The sequence below is a fragment of the Mus musculus genome, chromosome 5 (assembly GCF_000001635.26).
Source record: "Mus musculus strain C57BL/6J chromosome 5, GRCm38.p6 C57BL/6J".
NCBI classification, from domain to species: domain Eukaryota; kingdom Metazoa; phylum Chordata; class Mammalia; order Rodentia; family Muridae; genus Mus; species Mus musculus.
In genome coordinates, this window is record NC_000071.6 from 108,564,232 (window position 1) to 108,583,159 (window position 18,928).

At 45.6% G+C, this 18,928-nt stretch overlaps 1 protein-coding gene across 11 annotated transcripts in view; it reads right to left on the reverse strand.

Moving 5' to 3' along the window:
• Positions 1-4,875: 4,875 nt before the first annotated feature.
• Positions 4,876-18,928, reverse strand: part of Gak (cyclin G associated kinase) — a 60,671-nt gene continuing 46,618 nt past the window's right edge. For 5 of the 11 annotated variants that reach the window (NM_001359924.1, NM_001282052.1, NM_001359922.1 and 2 more), the window contains 8 exons: positions 18,439-18,918; positions 17,883-18,053; positions 16,676-16,798; positions 12,332-12,448; positions 7,643-7,855; positions 7,158-7,303; positions 5,909-6,085; positions 4,876-5,725 (listed from right to left, as the gene is read on the reverse strand). In NM_001359924.1, coding sequence (NP_001346853.1) covers positions 5,624-5,725; positions 5,909-6,085; positions 7,158-7,303; positions 7,643-7,855; positions 12,332-12,448; positions 16,676-16,798; positions 17,883-18,053; positions 18,439-18,918 — 1,529 coding nt within the window. In that variant the 3' untranslated portion in view covers positions 4,876-5,623. Of the gene's footprint in view, positions 5,726-5,908; positions 6,086-7,157; positions 7,531-7,642; positions 7,856-12,331; positions 12,449-12,596; positions 13,019-15,847; positions 16,799-17,882; positions 18,054-18,438; positions 18,919-18,928 lie in introns of those variants that run through there. The other 6 variants (XR_003955634.1, XR_389271.4, XM_006534905.3 and 3 more) reach the window with 4 other exon arrangements.

Sequence of the window (18,928 nt, forward strand, 5' to 3'; positions counted from 1 at the left end):
GGGGGCTAAGGCAGGAGGATCACTAGGCTAGGCTGGGCTGTACAGTGAGACACTCCCTTAGAAAATCCTTTCATGCCAACCCACATATTGAGGTTTGTGTTCTCTATAAGCTGTTTAGCTTTCAATGTCCACTTTCTCTTCTCTCTCTCTCTCTTTTTTGCCAGAGTTTGAAGGTTTCATATCACACATACAGATCTTTACTTAGAAACATTTTGGAGGATCTAAGCGAGTTTCTGTTGCCCTCGTTAGAATTCTCTCTTGTCAGGTTCTGCCCTTGACCTCTCCAATATGCACAGGGCAGTGAGCCAAGGTTTGTGGTATTCCCTTCTTCCCTTCTCTGAAGGATGCCTGTCCTAACTATCTGCTGCTCAGCATCCCGCAGAGGACTGTTTTGCTGCTCTTGTGTAGACTGGCAAATGGTCAGCTCTTTCATTCCTTGAAGTCTGGAAGTGAAGACTTGGCTGTGAGCTTCCTTACAACATACCTAGTGTTCACACTAACACATGGTAGTGGCAGGACCCATGATTCAGGAGCAGCTGCATAAGGACATGCTATCTGCAGTGTATTCTACTGACCCCTGTGCTTGGCTCAGGAAACCTGGGAGGAACCAGGGTAAGGTGGCTGCAGCCAGTATGTGGAGTTCAGTTTTGAGTAAATGTTGATGCCAGAGCCTACCAAGCAGCAGTATGGGTGGGTACTGTGTCCCCAAGTCTTCCTCCAAAGAACCAGGGTTTTGCTGTAGAAATAAATCTCCTATGCTCTTTTAAGGGTCCCTTTAACCCCAGTGAGGCCACCTGGGTCAGGCTTGCACTTAGATTCCCTAAATTTATCCAGACCTGTTGGGTGGGTCCTGCAGTGTGCATACAGGGCTTTGGCAACACTTGTCACATTCTGTGCTCTTGAATCACAGGATGACTCTTGTATATATATGACACCCCTTAGAGTGGCTTAAGACCCTACCCGTAAGGATCAAGTCTCACATGAGCTGGGCCTTGATTACTATTTGATTACTATTCTACCTTTAGGCGATGAGGTGACTTTTATTCTCTACCTCAGGAGCAGTCTTTTCCATGTTCATTTTGTTTGTTTGTTTTAAAGACTATTTGCTATGCAGAGTGAGGACTAGGGCCTCGGGCTACCACCATGGTGTTGCTCCTAGAACATGGTTTCTTTTGCCCCACAGATTGTCTTGTTGGGCTTTGTATGTGAGATCAAGGTCAGAATTCCAATGAGAGGCTCAAACGATTTTACATGAATAAAGGACTATGTACATGTCAAGCCCAGCAGAGGAGTCCCACAAAGCACAGTCCTCAGCATAACTGACACTCATCAGGTGGGTCCAGAGAGAAGACCCTGTCCTGACAACACAGCATGGGTGGCACCTCTACCTGGAACCTATTATCACATCCATACAACTTGGGCTGAGGGTAGAATTGGGCCCGGGGTTCTGGGTCAAACCTTCAGTCTCACTTAGGGCCTGAGGATCACAGTGGTAGCCTCTGCCAACTGCCCTATGTGAGATAGAATTCACTTCTGGCTAATGTAAGGACAATCTCACTTGCTCCTCCCACATTTTGCAAAACCTGTGATGATTCTAGTATCCTGTGCTCTAGGCAGAGCCTTTCAGTGACCCGAGCACAGGGAAGTAGGTGGATTCCTCGAATCCCAGAAGGCATGCAGTGAAGGTTAGTCACAGCAAGCTTGTAATGAACATAAAAAACTCATTCAACCTTTTGTCATGGATTGGAGATCCTTGAGCCCTGATTCTTAAAGTGCTGTTGAAGGAGGTGACAGACCACCAACTAGAGCAACAGCGGCAAATACCTATGTTGTAAATGCTCTCATTTGTGGCCCAAGACCCTACACAAGGCTACTGGCCAAGCTGTCTGAACTTGGCCACCTCCAGTTGTAGTACCAAGAGCTCCACCAGGCTGTGTATTGGTGTTGGAGTGTGAGATATATCAAGCCGAGGGAAGTAAATGGCTGCTGGGTCTCTGTGGGGGACAGTCTGCATCATCCTTTTGTCCCTCAGATAATCTGGACATACCACATCCCACCCTTGGGGCATTTGCTGACCCTGCACCCCAGGCCACTTTCAGAGGCCTTCCCACCAGGTACAGCTATCATCCACTTCTTTTAAGCTGGGCTCTCTATTCACTCTTCTACCTGGAGGCCACAGTTAGAAGCAGACCCACACCTACATCCTAGGTCACCTAAAAGCAGTTTCCTCTAAATATGGGGGGGGGGATTATCATTATGAGCATGTTTACAGAGTAATGTGGAAGCACTGGCCATGTGCTAATAAGTAAGGCCTTGCTAGACAGGCCAATCTTGGCTATCAGGTAGGAAATTACACCATTCAGGAGCATTCCAAGAACATAGTGTCTAGGCTGTGATTTGTGTTATCTGTGTACTTTTCTCCACACGTGAGTGCTTTCAAAACTCATGCCTGAGCGAAATTCTTTTTGGGTGTCAATCCTCTTGGGTGGAACTTCCTTGTTTTTCAGTCAGGGTCTCTTTTCTGTTTCCTTCCTCATTCTATAATGACCACACTCTCCAAAACCTCTGGGAGTCTGGGCAGGTAACCTATTGCCCTTTAATTACAACTGAGGTTCATGGCCCGAAGGAGGGCTTCCAAGGGTGAGGCTAGGCACGGTGGGAGAACTGCATCTCCAGCCCCCAGAGTGAAGGTGTTAAAACCAATATGCTATGGGAAAGATTTGAGGTCCAACATTTAAGCTTGGGGTAAGGAAGGTTTGGGAGAACTCAACATTGTAGGGTTGGCAGAATGGGAACCGGAGACACCAGGAGGGTTGGAGCAGAAAGGAAGATGGCACAACAAAGCCTGGCACAACCAATGTCAGTGGGGAATGAGTAAGGCTCCCAACACTAGGGTACCTCTTCATGGTTCCAAAAACCCCAGAGTCTACCTTTTCCCTATCACTAGAAGCTGTTTACTATCCACTGGATCCCACTGACTGTGCCCATAAGCCCTCTCTGAGATAGCACCGAATACCTGGACACTCCCCAAAACAAAGAGCTCCATAGAGTCTGCTTGAGCCATCAGGCTTGAGCTGGAAGTCTTGAGCAATTCTGATGTGAAAAAAAATCTTGGCTCCTATTCAGGCTGCTCATTATTTTTTTAAAAAGAACTGAACACTAAAATAGCAGCAAAACATAGCGAATGGGAGTCATTAAACAATGGAGTGACAGAATGGGGCCTGCAGCTTTCAGGGTCAGATTAAAGGGGGTGGTGGTTGGTGCTAAGTATCACCTATGGGGCAGGGTGGGTAGTGCTCCCCACCCCCAACGCAGACTCTGGGTCTGCACTGGGCTAGTGGCAGGGGCACTAGCTGAGTGGCAAGGAAGGAGGCACAGGTCTGCCAAACTGAGGCTTTGGTCACCAACTGATGTGGTCATGGAACCAGGCCATCATGGTACTCAGGGACAGCAACTGCAAACTTCCAGCTTCCTAGGACTGGAGCTGGGCTCACTTGGCATCCAGTCTGGTGATGGTAGCTAGGATTTCCAACACTATTCTACTTGGACATCACACTTGTCCCCAGGGTCCTGCCAGTAGTGACCACAGCTAAAGGAGTAACATTTCCCTCTACAGCCAACCCACAAACTGACTGAAGTGACATGACAGACTTGAAATGGAGCAGCACATGGAAACAAAGGACAACTCCCATAAAATACATGCACTTTAACATCCATGTTAATTCATGAGGCCTGCTTCCCATTTCTTACTCAGTTGAGGGTATGATCAGCTGGCCTCCTGGACAAGACTATTCACAGTTCCTGGTCACTAGACTGGCAGAAAATGGCCTCTTCTCAGGCTTTTAACCTAAGGTGTATTAGACCTCATTGTCTGTACTTACCACCTCATGTCTGCTCTTGCTTTGTTAGCCCAGCCAAATGCACACACTCATCTCTAAGTCAAGAGCAATAAAGAGGTTCACCAGCTAGTGGCTGAGGCTTTGGGCCAAAGGTACCCAAGACAACTTGTACCCAAAGAAATGCCACTGGGATTCCAACAGACAAGTTCTCTTACCTACAGGACTTGCATGTTTATCTGGGTTTCAGCTGGCATCACATGGATTTGGTGACTTACATTCTAGATAAAGAGGACACACAGGAAAGTGGCAAGTGATCTGCCACTAAGATGATTCCTTAGGTCCCTGTAGACAGATGTTACTTACAGACCTTCCGAGGAAGACGAATTAGTCATATCAGGCTGAAGTCAAGTCAACATCCATGGGCTGCAGCCCAAAAGCCCTAGAGTGAAGCCTACCTACCTGTGATGGAGGCCGTTGAAGAAATAATGTTTTGAACTCCCTGAATATTAACACAAAGTTCTTGCCCTAATCCCTGAAGAATCAGAAACAGATCACCAGAGTGCTTTACAACCAGATCCTGGTACCAGGAGTGTGTCTGGCTAAGATAAACCTGGGACATCCTGGCTTGGTCAGTGTTGTCCTAATCAATACATACTTGTATGCTTCCCACCCAAATCCTGGAGTCTAGAGGTCTTGTTGCCTCCTTTTATTGAGTTCTCAATTAGTATTAGAGTCAATGGTTGTCTGCCTACCTGTTGGATTGTTTTGAAGCAGTCTTATACACCCCATCTGTACTCTGACCATGAATATCAGTTCAAGGGTCAACGTAAGCCACTTGCTCCATGGCTGTGTCTTGTCTACACAGTGGCAAAGTCCTAACATGAGCTCACATTCACCCCAACATTTCTTCAGTCAGTGACTTTTAGGCCTGAGCCACTGGCTTGAGTTTTCATTAGTCCCTAGAGGCTGACGGAGATCCAGCCAGTAGATCAAGGGTCTGAGAATAACATGACCCAACTCTGCAGCCTTTGGCAAGTGTCCTGACACCCCTCTAAGAACTCTAGTTATGCGCTAAGATCAAGTACAGTAGAATTTCTGAAAATAGTTTAAGACTCTAGGCCTTGGGAGAAACCCAATGTTGTGGATCAGGCTCCCTTCTGATGTGTTTCTAGAACTTTTCTTTAGCAAAATGCTCAGTGAAGATGGTATTGGTGCTGGCTGCAGTGGTCTTTACAGCCAATCCTAGACCAACTTCACAATCCTACAATCCATCATGGGTAAAAAAACCGAGGAACAAATAGGTGACCAGGTACTAGGTAAGAAGTGCTTTACAAGCCAGAGACTGCACCAGCCATCAGAAAATAGTTTAATTATGTACAGATGATTGGCAAACTGATCAGAGTAGGATGTGGATGTACCCCCATATTTGAAGAAATGACAGGAGAGAAGTGCCAGCGACATGTGCCATCCAAGAGGTGACAGCCACCAGACACCAAGTAAATCACAAACTGTGACAGCTGTGGAAGGAATATAAATCAACACTTTTCCTCTGGTACAAGAAAAAGAAAAACAAAACAACTAACATCAGATCTGAGGAATGCTTTCTCTCCCAGCCATGGAATGGTATTTGTCCATGATGAATGCAGGGATGATTGGGAGTAGATGGTCCAGGCCCCTGGGGCGATATCACCTGCCACACCTGTTATGGTCCCATTTGTGCCTCAGTCAGGCCAGCAGCATTCAGGATTCATGAACAGCTCCTGCAGCCATAGCCATCACAGGCCTCAGAAGAGGGGCCTCGAGCCCTGGTTTTCAAACTCAGACCATGCATCATTCAGCTCCATGAAGATCATCTTGGCATACTGTTCATACGGCTGCCCTGTGGCCTGTGGGCAATGGGGTGAGAGCCAGCCTGACTACTCAGCCGACCTTCCCACCAGCTCCTTTCTTGTAATACAGCCAGCAGGAAAAGGCCCCTAGGAGATGAGAGGCAGAGACAACCCAACCACAAGCACAAGGTCCAGAAGCCCAGGCCTAGCATCCTGGGAACTGCCTCCCTATACACCTACCTTATCAGGATGCACTACCAGCACTGCACGGCGGTACTGCTTCTTCACCTGCTCTGGAGTCACCAGGTCAGCCATACTCACAGGTGTCCAGCGGCTCTCCCCATCCCACAATACCGTGTGCAGAGTGGACAGCAGTGCACGAATGTTCCTCTCCTTGCCTTCAATCCAGTCCAAAAGCTACAGACAGCAAAGCAGACAACCTCAGGAAGGAGCTGTATTTAGGAGGCCTCCCTCCCTGCTGACCTCCCCGTGGAGGGTAGGGAAATCAAGGTAAACAGCAGAGGAAGTATTAAAGGATGTTCAGATGCTGATGAGGGCGGGTACATCATTTCAACGGACCTGGTCCTCAAGCGAAAGGTCACCTGCAGGCCTGGGGAGCAAACTTCTATGGAGGCCCTTAAGAACATGGTTTGGTACCTCTTTGTTTACCCCTACAGGAGAATAGGGCAACCATGGTTGTGCTTCCCTGCGGCCCTCCCCCCAGTACCAAGAAGGCCCCCAACCTAGACCTCTAAATTCCAGCACTGAGCCCACCAGGTCAGGCTACAGTGGTTTGTGGGCAGAACTGAGAACCTTTTCAGCCAGATACCAATTCCTAATCTCTCAATATAGCCTCCTGATCCAGGCACAGGGTTCAAAGAGGACAAGTGGACTCCTGGTAACCTTTCAGGGGGTTCTTAAGGGAATGGCTACACTGTGCCCTAAAGAAGTGACTACCTCAGCTGGGTGTGTACACACCTTTAATTCCAGCACTTGGGAGGCAGAGGCAGGCAGACCTCTGAGTTTGAAAGGAGCCTGGTCTATAAATCCAGTTCTAGGACAGCCTAGAGTTGCATGCATACACACACCCACACAAACTGACCACTACACAAACCTACAGAAATGAATATATCTAAGATCTACAGTGGGATATTCTGGCCATTGTGCTATGTTGAGTCCTATTTACTCCACTGTGAGAGCTCAGGGCCAGGACCAAAACCCAAACAAATTGCTGCTGTCAACAGTCAGATGAAAACTTGGTTTTGATAGGCACAAGTCTGAGCCATGCCCGCTTGCTGGCTCAAGGCCAAGGTCAAATACATCCAGAGTACTAGAAGCCCTTGTATGGTGCCTGCATCCCTCACTGATCTCCAGTATCCACAGGAAACACTAAGTGTAATATCAGGTTGCCCAGGAATATACTCCAAGAGCCTCCAGGTGCCAGGTCTATACATAACAAGTCTCTGGCTGGAGCCCTGGAGTCACCCACCTTCAATTTGAGTGGGTCTGTATCTCTGGCAAGTTCCTGTTTCCGCATCTCTGCCATGGTCTTTGGCCCCTTCTTGTCAGACTTAGAGAAGCCTTGATTAGGCAGAAGATCTTCAAAATCATTTTCTGAGACCTTTGGCTTTTGGGCTGAAAAAAAAAAAAAACAAAAACAAAACAACACTCTTCTAGACACTGTCTGCTTTACCTCGCTCCCTGGGTGTTACCTGATCTGATACCTGGACAGGAAAGAAGAAACACATGGCTTCCGTGCCATCTGTTAAAAGCCATTGAGAATTGGGAGGAGAGGAGCCAGGCATGCAGAGATGCCTCAAGACACCAGCACACAAATCCAATTTGCTTTCTTGGTGCAGCTTCTGTGAGCAACATAAATACAGCTGCCTTGGCTGGCTCTGAGGGAGAAACAAGTGGCTCTACCTCCAACCCTATAGGTAATTGTATAAACCAGCATGTAAATGCAGTACTTACCAAAGCTGGGCACACGGACGCCCCTCTCTTCTCGGGCCCCGATCACACTGAAGTGAGACCTTAGCTGTTCAGAGGCTCTGGGGGCTGGCTTGGCCTGGGGGGTCCATGAGGTTCCAGGGGCTGTGGGACGATTTGCCTGCCAGGGGCTGTTGCTCTTTTGAGTGGGGGCTGGTGCGCCAACAAAGCCCCCTGCAGGAAGTCCAGCAGGCAGGCCTGGGGAGACATCACAGGGCACTTGTAAGCCACTTAGCCAAACGACCAGTTACCTCTTCTGGGGCTAAGGATATTTATTGTATTGCTGGGCCATGTGCTCGTAAAACAAGCCACTATCACTTAATTGATCTGTTCTATCTAACAAGTACCAGGGATACACAAGTGTTGTGTTGCTCAGTGTTTCTTCCTGGATGAAGGTTGGATGCTAGGATACCCTACATGCACATCTACAGGGGCTCCGCATCCCCATCTGCTGAATGGTCCAGGGGGCTGTCTTGTGTGGACTCTGCCTCACAGAACTTCTCAAATGGATGGCTGATTCTTTAACTTTTTGTGAAATAACTGAAATCACAGAAATTGGAAGACTCATGCTAAGAATTCTAGAGCACCTTCACACAATGCCCCCAGCGATGAAGCTCCCTGTGATGGTGCTGTTACCTTGTTAACATCTAAAGTCACTTAGGAGATGACTTCTGGGCATTACGTGGGAGATTATCCTCTTCCCCTAAGACAGAGCTTCTCTGTGTAGTCCTGGCTGTGTTGGAACTCTCTCTGTAGGCAAGGCTGGCCTCAAACGCTGGGATTAAAGGTGTGCACCACCGTGCCTGGTATCAGGGATTATCTTAATGATAATCATTTATGTGGGAAGATCCATCCTATTTGTGGGTGAAATCATTCCTTTGGGCAGGGGGACTCTGGACTGCATAGAACAAAGAAGGGAAGCCAAGTACTAGCAAGCATGCATTTGTCTTTGCTTTCTCATTGTAAGTGTGATGTGATCAGCTGATTCAAACTCCTGTTGCCATTCTATTGCCAAGGAATATGAAAGGAGCATGAAAGGGACTGCTATTTATTTAATCTTCATCCACAGGAGAACATCTATTCAGAGTTTATTTCCTTGGCTATTACAAATAGCTCTTCTCTGAACACTTGCGGAATATTTACTTGTGGATTTTTATAGAACTATAAACTCATTTCTTTGGGATAAACACTGGGACCCTATGACATTTGCAAGTTTACTTTTTTAAGAAACAGACCATCAGTGGCTGTATCGTTTCACATCCTTGTAAGTATGTGTAAATATAAGAAACCCAATTTCTATGATCCTTGGTGATGCATGATCGCTTCACCCAAACCTTCCCCCAAAGCAGCTGATGATTCAGCACTGTCTCATGCGGGTACTGGCACGCCAGAATGACCGATGGGACCTTTGTCCCTCTTCTCATTTCCCCACAGGATTACAATTTATTCTTTTCATTACAGTTATGGTCTCAGATCTGTGCTTTTTTTCTACAAGAAGAGCTGCTCTGCCTTACACTCCACTGCGATGGGCTATGAGGTTCAGTGTATAGCTGAGACTCCTTTTCTTGCCTGTGCAAACCCAGTGGTTCCAGTTCCATCTGTTAAAGTTTTCATACTTCTGCCTTCCCCATTTGGGTGCACAGCTGGGTTCTCTAATCCTATGTATCCAACACCACAGTCTTGGTTTCTGTGGCCAGAGAGTGTATCTCAAAGTCAGGGTAGAGATTCTATACTATTCTCAATAACAAGAAGCCCCAAACATTCTAGTTTATCTGCTTTCTCAGACAAATGTGACAATGAACTTGGCGATTGTACAAAAATCTCTGCTGGGATTTTAGTGGAAAGAACATTAGACCTGCAGATCAATCAACATAAAGGGGTAATCTTGTGATATACAAATGTTTAGTGTCTGTTAATCTCAACTGCCATGTTTGAATTGTATTTCCACCATATTAGCACTATGTGTTTCTTTATGTTTATAGATGAAAGCTCTTTCGTCACTGTTTTGAGACAGGGTCTCATGTAGCCAAGGTTTGAACTCCTCCTAATCCTCCTTCCCAGCTTCCTGAGTGCTGGGATTATAGGCATAAGCCTCTACCCCTACCTGGTCTGAAAGCTTTTTTGCAAAAATCAACTATACATAGCACAGTTTTAGATTCTAGTCTTGTTGAGCTGTTCTAGTAAACCTAACTACTGCTTCTTGATCTTAGGTACTGTGACTTTATAGTTCTAAGCCTTGTTGATTTTTTCTGATCTGATAGGCAATTGAGCCACCTGCAAACAGGAACAATTTTATTTTTTTCCTTCTATCATATTTAATTTCCACTTCTTTCTCTTGCCATAGCTGGGTCTCCCAGTAAGTGGAATGTAATGGGAACATTGCCTTGCTCCTGGGTTCAGAACTCCTTGCCGATTTGTCACATCTCATAGGGTTTCTATTCCTGCTCGGAAGACATCCTCATCATGTGCTGCTGCAGACAATCACCCTTTTGGCAGCACTGGTAAGACCATGTCATTGTTCCTTGGTTGATAAACATGGTAGATGTCACTTACTGAGTTTGGAAATCAGCCTGGTGCTCCTTGAAAATGCCCCATTTGGTGGTTGTTGCCCTTTTATCCTTTGAAAAATTCTGTGCCCTAATGTTCCGAGGTTATATGTCTGTTCTTGAGAGGACTGGCTTGAGGCTTTCACTCCTCAATTGTCTGATTGGGCACTTATATTTTAAAAGTCAGTTTGCTCTCTTCTAAGCTTCCTAAGAGACTATGGAATTGGTCACATAAACATTTGGTAAGATTCTCCAGTGAAGTCATTGGAGCCCAGGGATTTTCTAAAGAATTTATTATGAGGGGGCTGGAGAGATGGCTCAGCAGTTAAGAGCACTGACTGTTCTTCCAGAGGTCCTGAGTTCAATTCCCAGCAACCACATGGTGGCTCACAGCCATCTGTAATGGGATCCAGTGCCCTCTTCTGGTGTACTCATATAAATAAAAAGAATTTATTATGGATTTATTCTTCATAGTGACAACCCATCCAAGTGCCCTGCTTCATGCTCAGGGTTTGAAGGTGGCTGCCTGTGAGGTGTTGTGTGTCTGGATGCTGCCAGCTTCCCAGCACTTGCTTTTATTCTTAACCACTTTCCAGAGCTCTCTGTAGATTCTGACAATACCTGACACTGACAGCAGAGCGTGTGCTATGGTTCCTTTGTGGTCAGTAAGTTTGTTTACCAAAATTGTCAAAAACCCCAGCATTTTGTTTAATTTATTTACTGCTGAAGAACCTCATGTAATCCAGGCTGGCTTCAACTCATTTTTGAAACCAGAGACAACCTTGAACTTCTCTGATCCTCCTGCTTCTACTTCCAAGTGTTGGAACTAAAAGTGTATCATGACAACTGATTTGGTGCTGGAGTTTAAACCCAAGCTCTTGTACATCCTAGGCATGTATTCTGCTAAGTGACATATTCCCAGTCCCTGATTTATTCGTTAAAAACAGTTTTCTCCTTCTTCCTGTTTACTATAGATTGCTCTTTTCTTTGAAACTCCCTGAGATGTCATTTATTGATGACATAGCCTAGCTTTGTTTTCCCTTCCTTCCTTTTATTCCCCACCCTTCACCCAAGAAAGAATTTCTTTGTATAGCCTTGGCTGTTCTGGAACTCTCTCCCTCTCTCCACAGATCAAAGTGGCCCTGAACTCAGAGATTCACCTGTCCCTGTCTTTCGAGGGATATGAAAGAGTTGAGGGCTAGAACTGCCCAGGAAGGCGAACATTTTTCCTAAGGAGATACCTGCAGCCCCATCCCGTGTTCAGACCCATCAACTCCAAGTCCACATAGGTATCAGGCAGAAATCCCTAGAAGGTCCCAGAAATATAGTGCAACTTGAAACAAATGGAGACCATTAAGAAAAAAAGAAAAAGCACACAGGAAGTTACTATGAGAAGTGTTAGAAGAACTCTTCATTCAATCTAAGAACAGAGTAAAGTCAGAATGAAGAGAAGGGGTAGAAAAGGGCCCACCCAGGGTACTAGTACTGGAAACAAAGAGTTACAGGGTCAAGAAACCAGAGATGAGGATTTTAGGTGCCCGGTGTCAGCCATGGCCAGCTATGTTTTAGTGAGTGACATTACTACCACCTAAGACAATCAAGTCCCGTGCATCAAGCAACCTGATAATATCCTCAACCAGAAACTACAAGCCCTACCTATAGCTTATTGTACTTCCCTCCTTAGAAGCTATGAAGAGGAGGTACTGACAAAGGAGCTGAGGATCTCAAGGGAGACTCATCTTAGAAGACAAACCTGAGATGGTGTCTGGGAAGCTCAGGTTGTGAAGACAGGAGGTACAAAATGTGAGTCAGCCCCACGACAGGCATGGACACTACAAGGAGTAGCATTTGACTCCATGGCTGACCCTTACCAAGAGAATGTTGCTGTCGACACCTTGTACTAAGCAAAGTCTCACCAAGTCCTAGGCTGTCCATACTTCCTGGACCATAACCCTGGAATTAGCTAGGACAGATACTGCATGGTCAACGAAGGCCATATATCAACATTAGTTCTACCAACTCCTATAGTCTTCTAGTGGGCATTCAGAATGGAGACAGACACAAGCTCCTGGGGCCCCCGGACATAGGAGTGTAATATTATTGCCACATAGGGTTGGCTCCTCATTACCTTGGAGGCTAGAGCTGAGATCACTGAGATCAGCAAATGGGTCAAGGTTCTGAGACTTGGTTTGGCTGGGGTTGGGGCCAGGAGGGGCTGGGTGACCTGCAGAAGAGAAGAGGGTACCTGGAAAAAGGACAAAGGCCATTAGACTTGCACAGCACAGAATGAAACACAGTCATCCAAAGTTCCTGATCCTCCCTTTCAGAACCAAAGGCCCCACTCAAGGTTTGGTAATTCTTTAAGGACAGTGGGAGGAACACACAGAACACACCTGGAAGAGTAGCTGGCTCCAGCATCCACACTGCTCCTCAGTGAACATTTGGTACCAAGAACCAGAAAATGTCTTCATTGTTCTGACATTGTATTACCATTTGTTATAATCTTTCTAACATGTGACTGTTCTTCATGATATAATAATGTAAATTTGAGACTAGTCTAAGCATAAAATCTTGAAATAATTATTGTACAACTACTCAAAATATTATCCGATCATTAAAAATGATAGCTATGAAGATGGAAAGATTGGCTTAGTGGTCAAGAGTGCTTGCTGCTCAATCATAAAGACCAATGTTCAGATCCCAGCACCCATGTAATAACATTTGCACATAAAAAGCAGGTGGGTTTCTGTTAAGTTCGAGGCAAGCCTGGTCTCATGAAATCCGGAACAGCCAGAGGTATACAGTAAGATTCCACCTTAAAACAAAACAAAATAAAACAAATGAGCCAATTTTACCTGAGATGGCTCAGCAGGTAAAAGGGCTTGCTATGTAAGCTTCATGACCTGAGCCTGATCCTGGAACACGTGAAAAAGCTAAATGTGTACATCTGTAATCCTGGTACTTGGTGACATGAGAAGTAGAGTCAAAAGAATTGCTTAGAAGATTGTGAGCCAGCTGGTTCAGCAAAAATGAGAGACTGCCTCAAGAAGGTGGAAAATAATGACCTCAAAAAGTTGTTCTCTGAGTTCCAAATGTGCGCACATGTGCCACAGAAGATGCAAATCCACATTCATACATGGACAAACACATATTTTAGTAATAATAATAATAATAGCAATAAATAAAAAAATAGAGCTGGCTAGAGGGCATAGTGGGTAAAGGCATGCGTTGCCAAATCTGATGCCCTGAGTTCCCTCACAGTCATCACAGTCCCTGAGGTCATCACAGTCCCTGGGGCCTTTGAGTGAAAGCAGAGGATGGAGTTACCCAAGCTGTCTTCTAACCTCTACATGCCTGCCGTGATAGGCACATTGCTCTCCCACCCTACATGCCCCATAAATTAACACAATGTAAAAACTCTTGAAAATTAAATTTAGTGCCATGCAGCAATGGCACACGCCTTTAATCCCAGCACTTGGTAGGCAGAGGCAGCAGAAGATATCTGCTTTATTGGAGGCCACACCAGCACCAGGTAAGACAGTGCCCATGGCCCAAGAGCACTCCTAAAAGCCCTTCCAACAGCCCCCAACTGCAAGCCTTTTCCTGGGCTTCATATTCTGGCCCACAGCTCTAGCAGAAGACTTTTGATTTTCTGGAGACTATGTTATATCAGGAAGCCCAGATACCAAGCAGGTACCCAGATTTCCAGAGGCCATGCTGGTACTTAGAACCAGAGAGGCAACATTGGCACCCCAAACCCCAGAGGTCATGCAGCCTTCAAAAACCCCAGCAGAGACAGCCTACTGGACCTGAAAACTCACTGATCACCAGAACCCTAGGCCACCCAGGCCAGAACACCAGAGAGAAAACAGGAACTAAGGGAGGAAAAAAAAATCATCCATCTAACAAAGATAAACTCAGAAATCAGTACCTGTAATAACCTCAAACCTAGAAGATCAGAGGCCAGCATAAGAACACAACAACTGTCAGAGCAGTATGGGGGCACCAGAGCCCCGCTATCTCACTGCAGCTAGTCCTGGATAGTCCAACACAGCTGAAGCACAAGAAAATGATCTTAAATCCAATTTTATGAAGATGATAGAGGTCCTTAAAGAGGAAATGAATAAATCCCTTAAATAAATTCAGGAAAATGAAAACAAACAGGTTAAGGAAATTAATGAACTGTTCAATACTTGAAAATAGAAATAGAAGCAAAGAAGAAAACATAATAAATTGAGGGGATCCTGGAGATGGAAAATCTTGGTAAGTGAACAGGAACTAAAGATGCAAGCATCATCAAAAGAATACAAGGAATGAAAGAAAGAATTCTCAGGTGTACGACTGAAGAAATTGATAAATCAGTCAAAGAGAATGTTAAATCTAGAAGTTCCTGACACAAAACATCCAGGAAGTCTAGAACACTATGAAAAGACCAAAACTAACGAAAATAAGAAGATTCGCAGCTCAAAGATCCAGAAAATATTTTTCTTCTCCTCCTCCTCCTCCTCTTCCTCTTTTGGTTTTTAGAGACAGGGTTTCTCTGTATAGCTCTGGCTGTCCTGGAACTCACGCTGTAGACCACGCTGGCCTTGAACTCATAAATCCTCCTGCCTCTGCCTCCTGAGAGCTGGGATTAAAGGCATGTGCCATTACTGTCTGGCCCCAAAAAGTATTTTCAACAAAATCATAAAGAGATGCCTATAAACATACAAGAAGCTTACAGAACACCAAATAGATTAGACCAAAAAAGAAAGTCCCCTTGACACATACTAAAACAGAAATAACACTGCCAATTTCATTTTATGAAGGCACAGTTACCCTGATATTCAAACCATACAAAGACAAGGAAAGAGAATTATAGAACAATTTCCCTCAGGAACATTGATGTAAAAATAGTCAATAAAATACTTGCAAACTGAATCCAAGAACACATTAAAAAGATCATCCACTATGATCAAGTAGGCTTCATCCTAAAGATGCCTGGAAGGTTCGACATACGAAAATTTCTCAATGTAATTCACCATATAAGTAAGCTGAAAGAAACAACCCATATGACCATCTCATTAGATGCTGAAAAAGCCTTGGACAAAACTCAACACCCCTTCATGATAAGTTTTGGAGAGATCAGGGATAAAAGGGACATACATAAACACAATAAAGGCAAAATACAACAAGCAGTGGCCAACATCAAATTAAATGGAGAAAAACTTAAAGCAATTCTACTAAAATCAGCAACAAGGCAAGGCTGTTTACTCTCTCCATATCTATTCAATATAGCAGCACTTGAAGTCCTAGCTAGAACCCAGAAGGAGTAAAGGGTCACAAAGGCAGGCAACAGAGTCAGAGATAGCCCTGCTCCCACTATTAGGAGTCCCACAAGGAGACCAAGCTACACAACTGTAACATATGTACAGAGGGCCTATGTCAGTCCCATGGAGGCTCCCTGGTTGTGACCCTTTACTCCTGCTGGGTTGTCTCATCCTGCCTTAATAGGAGAAGAGGTGCCTAGTCTCTATGCAACTTGAGGTGCTTTGAGTGGCTGATATCTATGATATGCCTGCCCTCATCTGAAGAGAGATGGAGAAGAGCGAAGGAGAAACTGAAGTCAGAATGTAATAAAATGAACAAACAACAAACATGAATTCCCAATGTGAAAAGGGTTTAATAAAGAATATGAAACAACCCTGCATAAAACAAAACAAAAAGCCCACAACCAAAAGAATAGAAAATAATAGTCACCCTCTGACTTCTACAAATGCATCATGACGTGTGCCAACTCATGCACACATTAAAATAAATGTACAACTTTAAAAAATATTTACTAAATTTTAAAATGTTTTTAAAATTAAAATCCAACTATGATGAGAAACCAAAGATAGGAATTCCTGTTTCTAAGCAAATAAATCGATAAAATAGTACTGGGGGTGGGGGTGATGTGTGTCACAGACTTTGCAAACAGGACTGTGTTGGATCAGAATGTGCCAGCAAGATAAAACTATAGTTACACAAAGTGGTCAGATGGATGTTCACAAATATGAACAACTCCTTGTAATTCACATGATCAATAGGGCATAATCTAGGAGCCATGACACACATGTAACACAGCCTTTCTGAGGGTCCCTCAGAGAACACAGAAAATATAGAAAATCATGTAGGTAAACAAACAGGGCAATTGATTATACACAGGCAAGGACTTATGTCCAAAACTATTTGTCTTCATGAAAAAGGAAATACATGGAAGAATAGGAGGAGTACACACGTTTGTCACTCAACAAAGGCTAAAGCTCTTATAGCATGTCCCATCAAACAGAGAACTCTATGGCTAACACACATGTAAAGGCTAAGTAGAACATACAGGAACCTGTAAACAAGCCCTGCCTCATCCTCTTCTCCAAAGGGCATGGAGAGACTCTATGGTCACAATTGATAGCATCCTGAGAGACCAGCTAACAGTGGGGTTTGGTGGTCATACCTTCTGGTACTGGAATGGAGGCTGGCCCAGGTGTAGCTGTGTCAGCCCACGTATCCCATCCTCCTAGCAGATCTGGGTGGCTGGATGAAGCTATTACCTTGCTGGGCTCTGCTGGCAGATCCCCTAGAAGAAACCAGAGAAAAGCAGGCTTGGGTTTACTCTATGTGCTTTCTCAGTTCACATGATGGCTTGGGGACCTCTCTCATCTCCAGGTATAAGTAGGAAGTAACCTGCTAGCCCAGCGTACAGTCCAAGGGACCAATGTGGCTAGGCTGCTGAGGCAGTACTTTGCTCTGACACCTGGTGGTTGATAACCTGAACTCACAAGATTGGTCATCAGAACTAGCCGGGCTCAGCCATTATCAGCTGGCCTTTCTCCTGATTGTCCTGAGGATGTAGCAGATAGACATAAATCTGAGCAACAGAGGTCAGCAGACAACATCTTCATAGGACAGCGGTGACATTTATATGCTGCCTTGCTCTAAACCACCATGACAGGTAAAGGACTCATAGGCATATTCAGGAACTCCCTGGAGTCTAGAGCTAGTCCTTGTGTCCTCTGCTGGTCATGTACCCACTCCAGCACGGCACAGCCATATGTCATATTTTCTACCCACAAGCCATTTGGAGCAGTCAGCTGTCTCCAGAGTATACCCCAGACCATCTGTTCTCTGCTAGGAAGAAGAACCAAGCTTTCTCTCCAAGATATAGCAACTTCTGCCTAAATGGGTCATGCCTGCTGCTTCCACATGCACACACCAATCTTTAGCTCTCCTGTTATTTTGTCATAAACCTGGACTCTTCTGTCCCCTAACCTGTCATTCCCATCTCCTGGTCCTTTTACTCCTAGAAGCTTCTGGCAGAAGTAACTGTGCTAGTCACAGCCACAGCCTGAGAGCTACAGAAATACCCACTAGCCGGGCCTGTAACCAGCAGTGGAACCTGTTCCAAGTTTCAGGCAACAGCTTAAGGAGATGAGAAAAAGACGACATTGTGTCCTGCTAGGCCTCGGGAAGCCCTAGACTTTGTGAAAGGCACGAAGAGGTATAAGTTAGGCCCAGTATCTCAGAGCTAAGTAAACAGAAGCCCTTATGCCCACTGCTCTATCCCCAAGCCCAATCTCCAGGCCTGCAGGAAGTAGGTGCTCCTAGGCCTTCCAGACATAAGCTCGTGGCTTCAATGTAATAGTCATCATAGCCATACTTACCTAGGTGCAGGAAGGCAGTGCTACAGGATGGGGGTGGGGCACTGTGGGTGGATGGGAAGGCAGTTGAGGAAGCTACAGAGTCAGAGTTGAGAAACTCTCCAAAGAGATCAGGCTTGGAGCAGGGCTGGGTGTCTGAGTTGGATGACAGCAGGAACTGGTCAAATGGGTCCACTAGGAGACAGAGGCAAGGCAGGGACAAGCATTATACCTTGGCCTGCGTCCCGGGAGCCTTGCTGCCCTGCTCTCAGGCCTCCACTTTCCTCAGCAAAGTGAACTCACTCAGCCCACCCAGCATGCCCACCCAGGGATACATGGACCTTCTAATGTCCTACATCTTAGGACTGCTCCATGGATACAGCATCACCTGAAGCCAGAGCTGGCGGTCCTGGCTTGTGAGCTGAGACCATTGGAACTAATGTAGTCACATGCGGTTTCTACAGAAGGTGGTTCCCACCAGATGTCAATATAACAGGATGATCCTTTTTCTACATGGCAGGAATAGTTAAGCCTTGTTCATTACTATGAAGCCAATTTTCTGCATAACTGAAACGCATACCAGTGTCAGGGACTTTTCCTTGTAGGTTGTTCTGCAGCCCAAGAGGAGAAACTGGGCTTGCTAGCAGCAGTGGAGCCTCACCACCAAGCAGGTCACCAGGAGGCCCTACTTGAGCAGCATCAGATGGTTCAAGAAGGCAGCTCAACAGGTCAGTGTTGCTAGATGGGACCCCACAAGCCTGTAAGGGGGCAGCAGGCCTTAAGTCCCCCTCAGAGTGTAGCCCCAGGAGATCAACACCTTCTTCGGGCTGTACAGGCTCCTGTGGGGCAGCCAGCATGCCCACATCAAATATTAAGTCTTGCTGTTTGGTCCCAGCAGCCAGCCTTGGTGTATCTTCTCCAGCTCCTGGTTTCCTCTCCTCACTGGGGAATGAAGCCTCTTCTTCATCTGATACTTCACTTCCATCTCCGTCTGCAATCAGGACAGACTGACTCTCCTTAGGAGAGGTATTGTCTAACCCAGTCTCTGGTTCTTTTTCCTCTGTGGAAAG